Raw genomic sequence first — 13,591 nt, forward strand, 5'->3', positions numbered from 1 at the left:
TGTAACTCAATGCATGCACAGGCTACTATTGAATATGCATTCACCTGTATTGTGAATAGGCCTTGATTTACCCAATTTATCAATAGAGATCTACCATTCAAATAAATGATTACTGTTATGTAGTTAGATTGGTAAAAAACAAAGTAAAATTGAGTGTATGATTTACATAGCCATGTATGCATTAATTAATCAACAGTCTCTAAAACATTTTGATTTAACCTTTTTCAAATGAAATGATATTGAATCGAAAAGATGCCCAGCAATTGTAGGGGGAGAAGAGTTATCTGTCTGGATCAAGTGTCATTCTGTCACTTTGGTTAATATGCCTTCTTTTTTTTTTGCTGTGGTATCAGTATGGTATCGAGTATTGTGATATTTAAACTTAATCATATCAAAGTCAAAATTCTGGTATCATGGTAACACTACTTGACTTTTAAAATGGGAAATAGTCATTTGCGTTCCTGTCGTATTAACATGGAATAGAAGCAAGAAAAAGCACATTTTATAAATAGCCCACATGTTCTTTTCAGACATTCACTTAGTATTCTAAAAAGCCCGGCTCCAAAACCTACTGTAGCTCCCGTCCAATAAGACTCAGCTGCCACAACGCCTCATCGGGTTTGTGGTGCACTACCATGACCACTCGCGCCAACCAGCCAAGCATGATGTATTCACCTCAGACCCGGAAACCAGCCAGGCATGATGTGTTCACCTCAGACCCGGAAACCAGCCAGGCATGATGCGTTCACCTCGGACCCGGAAACCAGCCAGGCATGATGGGTTCACCTCGGACCCAGAAACCAGCCATGCTTGAAGGGTTCACCTCGAACCCGGAAACCAGCCAGGCATGAAGTATTCACCTCGGACCCGGAAACCAGCCAGGCATGAAGTATTCACCTCGAACCCGGAAACCAGCCAGGCATGAAGTATTCACCTCGAACCCGGAAACCAGCCAGGCATGATGTGTTCACCTCGGACCCGGAAACCAGCCAGGCATGTTGTGTTCACCTCGGACCCGGAAACCAGCCAGGCATGTTGTGTTCACCTCGGACCCGGAAAACAGCCAGGCATGATGCATTCAACACCCTCCAAACTCATCATTAAGCTTGAGACCCTGGGTATCGACCCCAGGTCTCGACCCCGCCCTGTGCAACTGGGTTCTGGACTTCCTGATTGGCCGCCCCCAGGTGCTGAAGGTAGGAAACAACATCTCCACTCCGCTAATACTCAACACTGGGGCCCCACAAGGGTGCATTCTCAGCCCCCTCCTGTACTCCCTGTTCACCCACGACTGCATGGCCATGCACGCCTCCAACTGAATCATCAAGTTTGCATACGACACTACAGTGGTAGGTTTGATTACCAACAACGACGAGACGGCCTACAGGGAGGATGTGAGGGCCCTCGGAGTGTGGTGTCAGGAAAATAACCTCACACTCAATGTCAGCAAAACAAAAGAGATGATTGTGGACTTCAGGAAATAGCAGAGGGAGCAGCCCCCTATCTATCTAAATTGACAGGACAGTAGTGGAAAGGGTGGAGAGTTTTAAGTTCCTCGTCCACCCACACAGACAGCGTGGTGAAGAAGGCGCAGCAGCACCTCTTCAACCTCAGGAGGCAGAAAAAATGTGGCTTGTCACCGAAAATCCTCACTAACTTTTACAGGTACACAATTGAGAGCATCCTGTCGGGCTGTATCACCGCCTGGTACGGCAACTGCACCGCCCACAACCGCAGGGCTTTCCAGAGGATGGTGCGGTCTGCACAACGCATCACCGGGGCAAACTACATGCCCTCCAAGACACCGACAGCACCCAATGTCACAGGAAGGCAAAAAAGATCATCAACGACAATAACCACCCGAGCCACTGCTTGTTCACCCCGCTTCCATCCAGATGGCGAGGTCAGTATAGGTGCATCAGAGCTGGGACAGAGAGAGAGAAGATGTTTTTCAATCTCAAGGCCATCAAATTGTTAAACAGCCACCACTAGCACAGAGAGGCGGCTGCCTACCTACAGACTTGATATCATTGGCCACTTTAATAAATGGAACACTAGTCACTTTAATAATGTCACTTTAAGAATGTTTACATATCTCGCATTACTCATCTCATATGTATATACTGTATCCTTCACTATCTGTTCTTTACTGTCTATTATATCTTAACTGCTCTGTCACTGCTCATCCATATATTTTATACTTATATATTCTCCTCCCATTCCTTTACTAGATTGTGTGCATTAGGTTTTGTTGTGGAATTTGTTAGATATTAGGTTTTGCTGTGGAATTTTTAGACATTACCTGTTAGATACTGCTGCACTGTCAGATCTAGAAGCGTAAGCATTTCGCTGCAATCGCAATAACATCTGCTAACCATGAGTATGTGACCAATAAAATTGTATTTTATTTGAAAACAGCCAAGCATGATGCATTCATCTCGGGCTCGGAAACCAGCTAAGCATGATGCATTCACCTCGTACCCCAAAAAACACTTTTAAAGTAAATGTATTCTTTACGCACATGAAAGCTACAGTCTCCTTTGTTTGGCCTTCATTTCTTTTTCATCCCAGGAACAGACAGATTTAGTTGCTTTCCCTGTATTTGCATATGTCTCTATTGATGTGAAAGCTTTCTCGAAGGTCCCATTTACTTTGCCTTTGGTTTGGCTTCAGGAAGCAAGTTCTTGAAAGTCTGCCTTGTAAAGCAGCTTACCTGGCTTCCCCCCCATGGCATGCGTTTGTGTATTTTATCTCATCTTTGATGTCTCATATTTTCAGTTTCATGTTTTTGCTTACTTCCACCACCCAAAGATTCACCCCTTCAAACTCAGTCATGGTCTTAACTTCAGAGAGGAAATTGCTTCAAACATTAATGGACTCTTCTCTGTATAAAATGTTACATTTTAGTCATTCAGCAGACACTCTTATCCAGAGCGACTTAGAGTAGTGAGTGCATACATTTTCATACTCTTTTTCCATACTCGTCCCCCGTGGGAGTCAAACCCACAACACTGGCGTTGCAAGTGCCATGCTCTACCAACTGAGTCACACGGGACCAACACAGGATTGCTCCTCTTACGAAACAAAAACACCCCTAATTCCAAATGTAATCACATAATGTCATATCTGGCAGTATAATGACATCAAACCCGCCACATACAGCCCAACAGAATCCGGCCCCGGCCGTGGCCACCCAGCAGCAGGAGATGGCCATGAACCGCCAGCAGCGATACTTCCGCATTCCCTTCATCCGGCCTGCTGACCAGTACAAGGACCCCCAGAACAAGAAGAAGGGCTGGTGGTACGCCCACTTTGACGGGCCCTGGATTGCCAGGCAGTTGGAACTGCACCCAGACAAGCAGCCCATCCTGCTGGTGGCAGGTGGGTCCCTCCAGCTGGATCAGCTTTGATATCTTCTGGATATGTACATTGATGTGTTTGAAACTCTAAGCGCAGTATGTATTAGTGCATGTTTTAGTTATTACATTTAGTTGGTCAGTAATTATGAGTGTGTCAAGTAGATGGTTTTGTGCGTGTGTCCTGAAAATATCCCTATTCAATCATATATATTCTCTGTGTATGCATTCTCCCTACCCTATTAAATCCTGTTTTGACTGTCAGTGTCTCTCTATCTCTCTCCCTCCCTCCATCCTCAGGGAAAGATGACATGGAGATGTGTGAGCTAAGCCTGGAAGAGACCGGGCTGACCCGGAAGAGAGGGGCTGAGATCCTGCCTCGGCAGTTTGAGGAGATCTGGGAACGCTGCGACGGGATCACATACCTGCGAAACGCCATCGAAAGCAAGCAGGCCAGGCCCACGTATGCCACAGCCATGCTACAGAACCTCCTCCAGTGAACCAGAGGGACCACCCATGTCCATAGGCTCAGTAGGAAGGCAATAAATAAAGGGAAAAGAGCAGAAGCACCCTCTATCATAGCAGCCTTTCAGGCTAATGCAGGGTCTCCCAAACAAAGGGGTACATGTTTTGGTTTTTGCCCAAGCACTACACAGCTGATTCGAATAATCAACTGTGTAATGTTAGGGCTAAAACCAAAACGCGCACAGATAGCCCAGCGTTTCCCAAACTTGGTCAACGCTTAGTTATCTCACTGAGGGCATTTCAAAGTTTTACTTAGTTCTTTGTTGTGTTTTTTAAAAGTAGATTTTTGTGGGTTTTGTTTATTTTGCTGTGTGAAAATAAAGACCAATATACATCCCGTCTTCATGCAATGGCTACGTTTAAATGAAATCTTTACTTCGAGGCCTTAAAACTATTTGATATTATTGAGACCCGTCTCAAAGCTGCACTTCCTTGTTTCATTGCTAAATGAAAACGAAGCACTGTTGGAACTGTAATATCTGATTGAATAAATGTTACAAGTATTTGGCTTTATGGGCTCTGGGAATAACTGATTGTGTCGACATGTTATGTTGTATAATTAGGATTTCGGGTTTACCTTTTCAGCATAAAGCAGGTTATAAGTAGTATTATCGTCCAAATAGAACAGATTATTTGTTGCTGCAGTGGTGCTGGGACATGTTACATTTAGTTACTACACTTTCTTTGTATTTTTTATACTGTATCTACAATAACATCTTAATTTTAGCTAATACTGAATTATGCATGTCATTGTTAACCCACAACTCTCATAGATTAAGTGGAGCACAAACCTCTTTGGGGTGCTGTGAAAATATACACTTTCCGAATATCTTCTATTTTATTAATTTTTTTGTCACAGTTGGAGAAACAGGAAAAAGTATCTGCACACATCCAGTCAGATGCAAATGTAATTTAATTATAGCTGAGCTTTCCCGGCAGCCAACCTTCATCAGAACATATCTCCACAAACAATAGTGGGACAGAGAAGGCCACACAGTGGTAGAGTCTACCTATTATCTATGAATATGTCATGGGGAAAGAAACCTCAAGCACTATATTTGTAGGCCATGGTGACACAATATATTCTCATCTAATAACTTCTCATTGAGGCCCAGTGTAGTCAAAAACATTTTGACATGTTTTATACATATTTCGAAGATACAATATGAGGTTGGAATAATACTGTGAAAATTCTGATAATGTGTAAGAGATGTTTGAAAAGACCACCTGAAATTTTTGCCTGTTTTGATGGGATGTACATGTGGCATTCAATGGTGAATTAGTTAATAGACCAGTAAGAAAGAGTTCCAAACCTCTGCCAGCAAATTGTCCGTTTTCTCCTCCCTACTTAGACCACTCCCAGACAGTCCTAGCTAAATTCTTGCTTAAAAATTGCTCTTTGCTAAGAAGCTATTTTTTTGTTCCTTTTTGACCATTTTAATTGAAAACAATTACAGTAAGGTACTAATTGTTACCCAGAAATTATTTCAATAGTGAGACAAAAACCGCTGCAGTGGACCTTTAAAAGAAGTTTATACATTTTTTCAATCATTGGATTTGTAGACATTTGTAAATGTATTTTCATAGAGGGAACTCCCACGGGCTTTCTGTTCACCACTAATATAAAATGCAATTGTCAAACTATTTTAATAGATGGGTTGGTTTAGCAACAAAACTGATACATGCACAGCCAATGGGGCGAAACAGACGTTGTTGGCTTAAATTGTTGACAACATGTAAGCTATATTTCATCTCCAATGTTTATTGAAAACATAAATGTGCACAATGACCACTCTCTCAAATACATTGTTAGTTGTTGTTTAGCTAGCTAGCGAATTCTAGCCATGTTATTATTGACTTAAAATCAGTCAAAACACCTCAAAACAAGACATGGTCCCAAGAACGAGATGAAACGAGCCACTTACAATTTCACACATGGCAGTTTGTCATTCTTGCTAGCAATCTGGCCGTCCAGAATCACAATAAAAACTGCTGACGACTGCCCATGGAAACGCACGTACATCTTTTTCGTGATGATGTCAGCTAGCTGCTAATCCATCTATAACCATGTTGAAAGTTTGTAACGTTTGTAAGTGTGATTGTGTTATTTTGTCCTTCAGGTTTGATATCTAGATTATTTGACTCCATTTGCTGGTATTTGACTTATGAGTCCGTCATCTCATTGTGGACCAGCAGTTATCATTTATTAACAATTTAATAATGAGAGTGATATCCTTGTTTATTTTCTGTATAGTGAAATAATGTTGACATTACACGTTCCTCAGTGTAATCTTTGTAGCTATTTTTCCATTTCAGATTTAACTTCTATTGTATGCTGATTGTTGCACTGCAATATAGGAAATAAATGTAGTGTACCTTTTATCATTGTGTATTCTGTAATTAATAGCAAGACTACTTCTATTTGTACTTCCTAAATGGCTGATGACTGTTTGTTTGGTCCAAGTGAAGAGCAGTAAAGAGCCAAAGACTTTGAATGGATATTCTAATAATCATCATCATAAAATAACAATCCTTTGACAATGTTGATGGAAAATTCATTGAAATACATTTTGATTGTGAGCAATTTAATGAAATAACCAATTGACCCCCACAAATTAAGATATTGTAGGAAAATACTTTATTTTTCAATATTAAATGTAAAAGGGTGGGGGGGGAAAGCCACCAAGTGTGTTTTTGATCTTGTACTCAAAACACATGTGATTGGTGGAAATGTGTCGTACAGCAGTATACTGTAGTACTGACTTTCTCCACACTGATGTATTGCTACATTTTGCATCTACACAACACTATGCTAAAATAATACACAGGAGTATTGCTTTAAACAACATGAATGAAGTTAAAAGCGTTAACATTTACATTCATTTTATTTTTTGGGACACTGAACAAAGGTTAGAATAACATTAAAGCAATATCTTATCTAAGGTCATAATACCACCATGTGTATCAATCTGTAAATAAATACCTCATTGTGAGGAAAGAAAAACACCCTTTGTCAAGGATATACAGTATCTGAAAAACATTCCTAGCCTTCAATATACACTGAATATACAAAACATTACGAACATCTGCTCTCTCCATGACCTAGACTGACCAGGTGAATCCAGGTGAACACTATGATTCCAAATTGATGGCAATTGTTAAATCCACTTCAATCGGTGTAGATGAAGGGGAGGAGACAGGTTAAAAAGGATTTTCAAGCCTTGAGACGAATTGTGAATGTGTGTGTGCCATTCAGAGGGTGAATGGGCAAGACAAAATATTTAAGTGCCTTTGAACAGGGTATGGTAGTAGGTTTCAGGCGAGCCAGTTTGTGTCAAGAACTTCAATGCTGCTGGGTTTTTCAAGCTCATTAGTTTCCTGTGTGTATCAAGAATGGTCCACAACCTAAAGGACATTCAGTCAACTTGAGACAACTGTGGGAAGCATTGGAGTCAACATGGGCCAGCATCCCTATGGATTGCCTTCGACACCTTGAAGAGTCCATGCCCCGACGAATTGAGGCTGTTCTGATGGCAAAAAGGGGTGGGTGCAACTCAATGTTAGGAAAGTACTCTGTGTATAAATAGATGGGTACACCTTAACACAACCTTCTAGTCCAGCATGTAATATCCACACGCCGTCTGCAATATGCATCCAATCCTAGGTACACTTCTCCATGTATGCAGTAATTCCAGTAACATCCAATTCCATGGAACACTTCTCCATGTATGCAGTAATTCCAGTAACATCCAATCCTAGGTACACTTCTCCATGTAATGTATGCAGTAATTCCAGTAATTGATGAGTCCACTGCCATGACGTGAATTTCCAAGAGACAAGATATATTTTGAGTATACCGCTCAAGTTCAAAGCAACCAAGAATCTTGGTGCCAAGAAATTAGCCATCAAAGAACAGTTACCTCAAAGCATTCGTTTTCTGATGCCCTTGACAGGCAACAGGTTCGGTACTCATTTGGTGGTCGCCACGTCTGAAAAGTGGAAAAAAGGGTATATCAAATGTTATTTTATGTCAGAAATTGCACGTAACATTTGTAATCATATTGACACATGAAATATACCCTAAACAGTAGTAAATTATATAAATATAATGCAATTAAAATAGTTAAACAGTACATACTTACCGGTATGTCATTATTGACACCCACTTTAAAAAAGATTAATAAGTGCTAAATGTTGTGAAATTATCCCTTAATGACTTTCAAGCTGCTGATTATAGCGTCCAGATTAATTACATATTATTTAACTATATTACAAACAATACATGTTATGAATGTTTATAGGTTATCTTGCACACACTCATTTGAATAATTTCATTTTAGCATGCAGTGATATTGCAATTATCATTTTTATTCCTATTAATAAGTAATTATGCTCATGTTAGATTGACAATGTCACTGCCAGTGATTTACTTTGACATTTTCTAAATCATTTTCTAAATCATAATCATGCTCAACAGCATTAGAAACTATGGTTTGGGTTAAGTAGTAAATCAGAATCAACCTTTATCAACTGATGTCTTACCTTCTAATGCTTTGAAATGCTTTTCCTAGAAAGTATTTAATACAATATATAAACATATTGGACAACTGAGGTCTACGCAGGGTTGGGTAGTAACTGATTACATGGAATGTGATTACAAAAAAACAGTCGATGAAATCAGTTGTGTTACCAGAAAGAAATATTGTAATCAGATTAGATCATTTTGAAAAATGATATGATTGCTTCTTGGATTACTTTTACGTTAAAGGTTACAATTTTGGACAAGGTAGCAAGTAACTGCAATGGATTACATTTAGAATTTAACCTACCCAACCCTGCGTCTACCCTTAGACAATATGACACATTCAAACTGAGCCCAAGATCAGAATTTTCGCCCCTACCTCGTTGTGTGGTATACAGTGATGGAAATCTACCATTTCAGAGACTAGCTTGTCGGGTCTGGTTGTGTAGAGCTGTCTGGGGATCTGGGGAAAAGTATCAGATAAACACAGCTTTACACTGTTCATGGGTCACAAGGAACACACTAGAAGCGTATTAAAGGGGTATGCAGGCATGCGTTTGGCACTAAATATAATTTCAAGGGAAGAAATCATTGAGGGTAAAGGTTGGGTAATATTAGTGCTCCAGAGAAGATCATGAGTTTGACTGGACATCTACAAGGTTCTATTACTCATTCACCAGCATGATTTGACATGGAGTATCCTGTTGACAGTCATCTACTGTAATAGTCTTCAAATGTCTGACCTCAAATTAACCAAGGATCTTTTGAGGTATATCGATCACGACTCACCACTATGAATCTCTACAGAAAATCACTTTAATACAATACACTGCTCAAAAAAATAAAGGGAACACTAAAATAACACATCCTAGATCTGAATGAATGAAATATTCATATTAAATACTTTTTTCTTTATATAGTTGAATGTGCTGACAACAAAATCACACACAACTTATCAATGGAAATCAAATTGATCAACCCATGGAGGTCTGGATTTGGAGTCGCACTCAAAATTAAAGTGGAAAACCACACTACAGGCTGATCCAACTTTGATGTAATGTCCTTAAAACAAGTCAAAATGAGGCTCAGTAGTGTGTGTGGCCTCCACGTGCCTGTTTGACCTCCCTTCAACGCCTGGACATGCTCCTGATGAGGTGGCGGATGGTCTCCTGAGGGATCTCCTCCCAGACCTGGACTAAAGCATCTGCCAACTACTGGACAGTCTGTGGTGCAACGTGGCGTTGGTGGATGGAGCGAAACATGATGTCCCAGATGTGCTCATTTGGATTCAGGTCTGGGGAACGGGCGGGCCAGTCCATAGCATCAATGCCTTCCTCTTGCAGGAACTGCTGACACACTCCAGCCACATAAGGTCTAGCATGGTCTTGCATTAGGAGGAACCCAGGGCCAACCGCATCAGCATATGGTCTCACAAGGGGTCTGAGGATCTCATCTCGGTACCTAATGGCAGTCAGGCTACCTCTGGCGAGCCCCCCAAAGAAATGCCACCCCACACCATGATTGACCCACCGCCAAACCGGTTATGCTGGAGGATGTTGCAGGCAGCAGAACGTTCTCCACGGTGTCTCCAGACTCTGTCACGTGTGCTCAGTGTGAACCTGCTTTCATCTGTGAAGAGCACAGGGCACCAGTGGCGAATTTGACAATCTTGGTGTTCTCTGGCAAATGCCAAACGTCCTGCACGGTGTTGGGCTGTAAGCACAACCCCCACCTGTGGACGTCGGGCCCTCATACCACCCTCATGGAGTCTGTTTCTGACCGTTTGAGCAGACACATGCACATTTGTGGCCTGCTGGAGGTCATTTTGCAGGGCTCTGGCAGTGCTCCTCCTGCTCCTCCTTGCACAAAGGCGGAGGTAGCGGTCCTGCTGCTGGGTTGTTGCCCTCCTACGGCCTCCTCTCCTGATGTACTGGCCTGTCTCCTGGTAGCGCCTCCATGCTCTGGACACTACGCTGACAGACACAGCAAACCTTCTTGCCACAGCTCGCATTGATGTGCCATCCTGGATGAGCTGCACTACCTGAGCCACTTGTGTGGGTTGTAGACTCCGTCTCATGCTACCACTAGAGTGAAAGCACCGCCAGCATTCAAAAGTGACCAAAACATCAGCCAGGAAGCATAGGAACTGAGAACTTGTCTGCGGTCGCCACCTGCAGAACCACTCCTTTATTGGGGGTGTCTTGCTAATTGCCTATAATTTCCACCTGTTGTCTATTCCATTTGCACAACAGCATTTGAAATCTATTGTCAATCAATGTTGCTTCCTAAGTGGACAGTTTGATTTCACAGAAGTGTGATTGACTTGGAGTTACATTGTGTTGTTTAAGTGTTCCCTTTATTTTTTTGAGCAGTGTATATATTATCTGGTCAATTATGTGCAGGGGAATTTAAATGCATACACATAGATTTTAGGAATTGATAGACAGTCAGACATTTTAATCTCTACATTATCATTGAGGGTTATTCCAATTGCGTGGATACTGAATAATGATGATACTATAGAATGGGTTTAGGGTATGAAAGTATACCTCACTGTGCTATGGAGTAGAAACGTGTTCCTTCAGAATTTGCTGAAGGAACTAACCAAAGAAGAAAATGAGCGCAGAAGAGCTGATCATTCGAAGTAAAAGCAAGGAGAGCTTCTTTGGCGATTCAAAAATAAAGATTTAATGAAGAAAAGTACTGTGATTTACCTGTGGTGCATTTTCAAAAAAGAACAGAACAGATAATATTAGAAATACTCAGAACGCACCATGTTTCAGCCGACTGGTCTTCCTCAGGCAATGCATTGTCCTCTCTGAGTGTTTTAAGCCTTTGTTATGTGATCTGTTCTGGAAGTTTTTAAGATGTACCACAGAACCTATGTAAGTACTTTACTTCATTAAAGCTTTACTTTTAATCACAAAGAAGCTGTAATTTTTCTTGTTTTGTCAGCCCTGTTCTTACTATAGCCAGGATAGAAGGTTGTTTCTTGTGAATCGAAATGATTATTTGTCATAAGCGGAATTAGTAAACATTAGGTGATGTTTGCATACGGTTTGGATTAGTGGTATTAGTTTGTTTAGAATATGGGGCAAATTGAGCTATACAGATTACCTCAATACTTAGATGTATATTTTCAATAGCGCGAAAAGCTTCTTGCTCTGATGTTTGAGAAGAACCAGCACCACTACTTGAGGGTGCTGGTGTACTTATGCTGGATACTTGAGTCAAGATGCCATCGTCATTTTCAAAAACAGGGTTCACTCTCAATGTGTTCTCAAAGGCATAGGGAGCAATTGTATGCCTATAACACAAAGGAGATAACAAGATCGTAACAACCAAGCTATAAAACAACAACTAGCTATTGTAGCAAAACTCTAAAACAATTAAAAAGGTTATAAAAAAAAGGCCTGCTTACACCAAAGTCACAGTCTTTCGGTTTCCGAAACATTTCTTGTTTATGAATACCAAGATGCCTATGATGGCACAAACCAAGGTGAGGCTTCCCACCAGGCAGGCTATGAAAATGGCTGGATCTACAGGCAGTGACACCAGCTCATTGCAGCGCACTCCGTGATAGTGCCAGTATTTCCCTACAGGACATCTAAAATGTTCGAGAGAAAACAGGATTAGTGTCAACCCCATTGGCTATAGTTCCTTCTACTACAGTAAAAAAAATAACAAATAAAAAGTATATCTCAATATGTCAAAAATGCCTTTCAGATTCAACAAAGCCCTGGGGCACGTGCTGGAGCATTGTTGAATCCGAAGAGCTCTTGAAGAATTTCATAGATCTTTTTTTCGTGCAAGACAGCATCAAGAAGAGCTATGTTGCTAGTGTTTCAGTTGGTGGAAAGTGAGGACCGTAGCTTTCTGTTTGGCCGGTTAGCTCGTGGCTACCTGCAGGTGGCTCCATGACCCTGGATGATGTCACAAAGGCCCCCGTTGAAGCAGTATTCTTCCTCCAAGTTACAAATGCTCTGGCAGGGCAGACCGTCCGTAGTGCTGTAGCCAGGGTCACACAAACACTCGGCCTCCTGGGTCCAACTGTTTACCACACATTGGGAGAACTCATTGCAGGCCAAGAACTTGCAGGGATCTGCTTGGTCAGCTGAAATGAGTAAGAGGATAATTCATTAGCATTAATGAAGTGCTGTTCACCTCTCTCTCTCCCCGATTTGGTCCTTCATTGTCCTCGCATGCAAAGGAGAAATGGTCCTATGTTATCCGAGATCGTTGGGGTGTCCATACCCCACATTGAAGTTGAAATTAAACGATTAAGGTTAGGGTTTAGGGTAGGGACGTCCCAAGGATCCCAGATAGCACTGACCAAGGAGAAACTGGAGGGCACGTTGATTGATGTGAATAAAGGTGTCTGTTTTAAATAAGGTGCAGGTAATAAGGTTTTTGCCAGGGAAGTGCTTGTGAGACTAGAGAGTAATGATTTTTGACATCATCTGCAGAGGACAACGCAGTTATGCTGCTGTGGCATAACTTTGGCCTTTCCAGATTGAGCATTCTAGAAGTATAATTAATCCTCCGGGCCCCCATCATTTAGATAGGAGCTGTTTCTGTCTATGACAGTGAGAACATTCTGAGGCCAATATAGAGATTGCTTACCAGGTTCTATGTCCAGGTAGCGACTGTCAATCTCAATGTCTAGTCGTTTGGATGCAGTGTTGCAGAAGTCTTCTAGCACACAGTGAACGGCCTGTGTCAAGTTATGTGGCACATCTTTTTCTACTTTCATCTTGCTGTTCACCACAACACTACCATTCCTGAAGTTGAGGATTTCCAATTGCTTAAATCCTGTCAAATTAGATTGCAGATATGGGAGAAGCTGGAAAAGAGGGGAGATTAACTAAATGAATGGGTATATTGCACACATTTGATGCTTCAGCACTTCCCTTTCATTCACATGTGGGATTCCACTCTCACGGTAATTTGACTAGTAATTCTGTTGACATTCAAAACTATCTGATTTGATTCACTTTTAGCTATAAGGGGGAAATGGTATTGGTTGGCATGGTAGTCCTCAGGACATCATTATGGCAAACACCATTTAAATTAGAAAACTATGCAATGGCCATTGTTATGGTAATTTGGGGCAGAGTACGCCAATTTGGCATACAGTATTTTACATGAAAGTCATCTTAAAAGCATCACCAATGCCATCCCCATGAAG

General features: G+C 41.4%; 2 protein-coding genes across 6 annotated transcripts in view; one reads left to right on the forward strand and one right to left on the reverse strand.

Moving 5' to 3' along the window:
* The window catches only part of LOC110498124 (unconventional myosin-VI), a 98,183-nt gene extending 91,920 nt beyond the window's left edge, over positions 1-6,263 (forward strand). For all 3 annotated transcript variants that reach the window (XM_036955105.1, XM_036955103.1, XM_036955104.1), the window contains 2 exons: positions 3,163-3,381; positions 3,657-6,263. In XM_036955105.1, coding sequence (XP_036811000.1) covers positions 3,163-3,381; positions 3,657-3,856 — 419 coding nt within the window. In that variant the 3' untranslated portion in view covers positions 3,857-6,263. The remainder of the gene's footprint in view (positions 1-3,162; positions 3,382-3,656) is intronic.
* An 895-nt stretch (positions 6,264-7,158) lies between these two features.
* LOC110498385 (interphotoreceptor matrix proteoglycan 1) overlaps positions 7,159-13,591 on the reverse strand; it is a 33,643-nt gene continuing 27,210 nt past the window's right edge. For 2 of the 3 annotated variants that reach the window (XM_036955101.1, XM_036955100.1), the window contains 7 exons: positions 13,027-13,246; positions 12,307-12,517; positions 11,825-12,010; positions 11,521-11,710; positions 8,783-8,866; positions 7,802-7,870; positions 7,159-7,691 (listed from right to left, as the gene is read on the reverse strand). In XM_036955101.1, the coding sequence (XP_036810996.1) occupies positions 7,542-7,691; positions 7,802-7,870; positions 8,783-8,866; positions 11,521-11,710; positions 11,825-12,010; positions 12,307-12,517; positions 13,027-13,246 (1,110 nt within the window). In that variant the 3' untranslated portion in view covers positions 7,159-7,541. The other variant, XM_036955102.1, reaches the window with a different exon arrangement.

This window comes from Oncorhynchus mykiss, chromosome 19, assembly GCF_013265735.2.
Source record: "Oncorhynchus mykiss isolate Arlee chromosome 19, USDA_OmykA_1.1, whole genome shotgun sequence".
Taxonomy (NCBI): domain Eukaryota; kingdom Metazoa; phylum Chordata; class Actinopteri; order Salmoniformes; family Salmonidae; genus Oncorhynchus; species Oncorhynchus mykiss.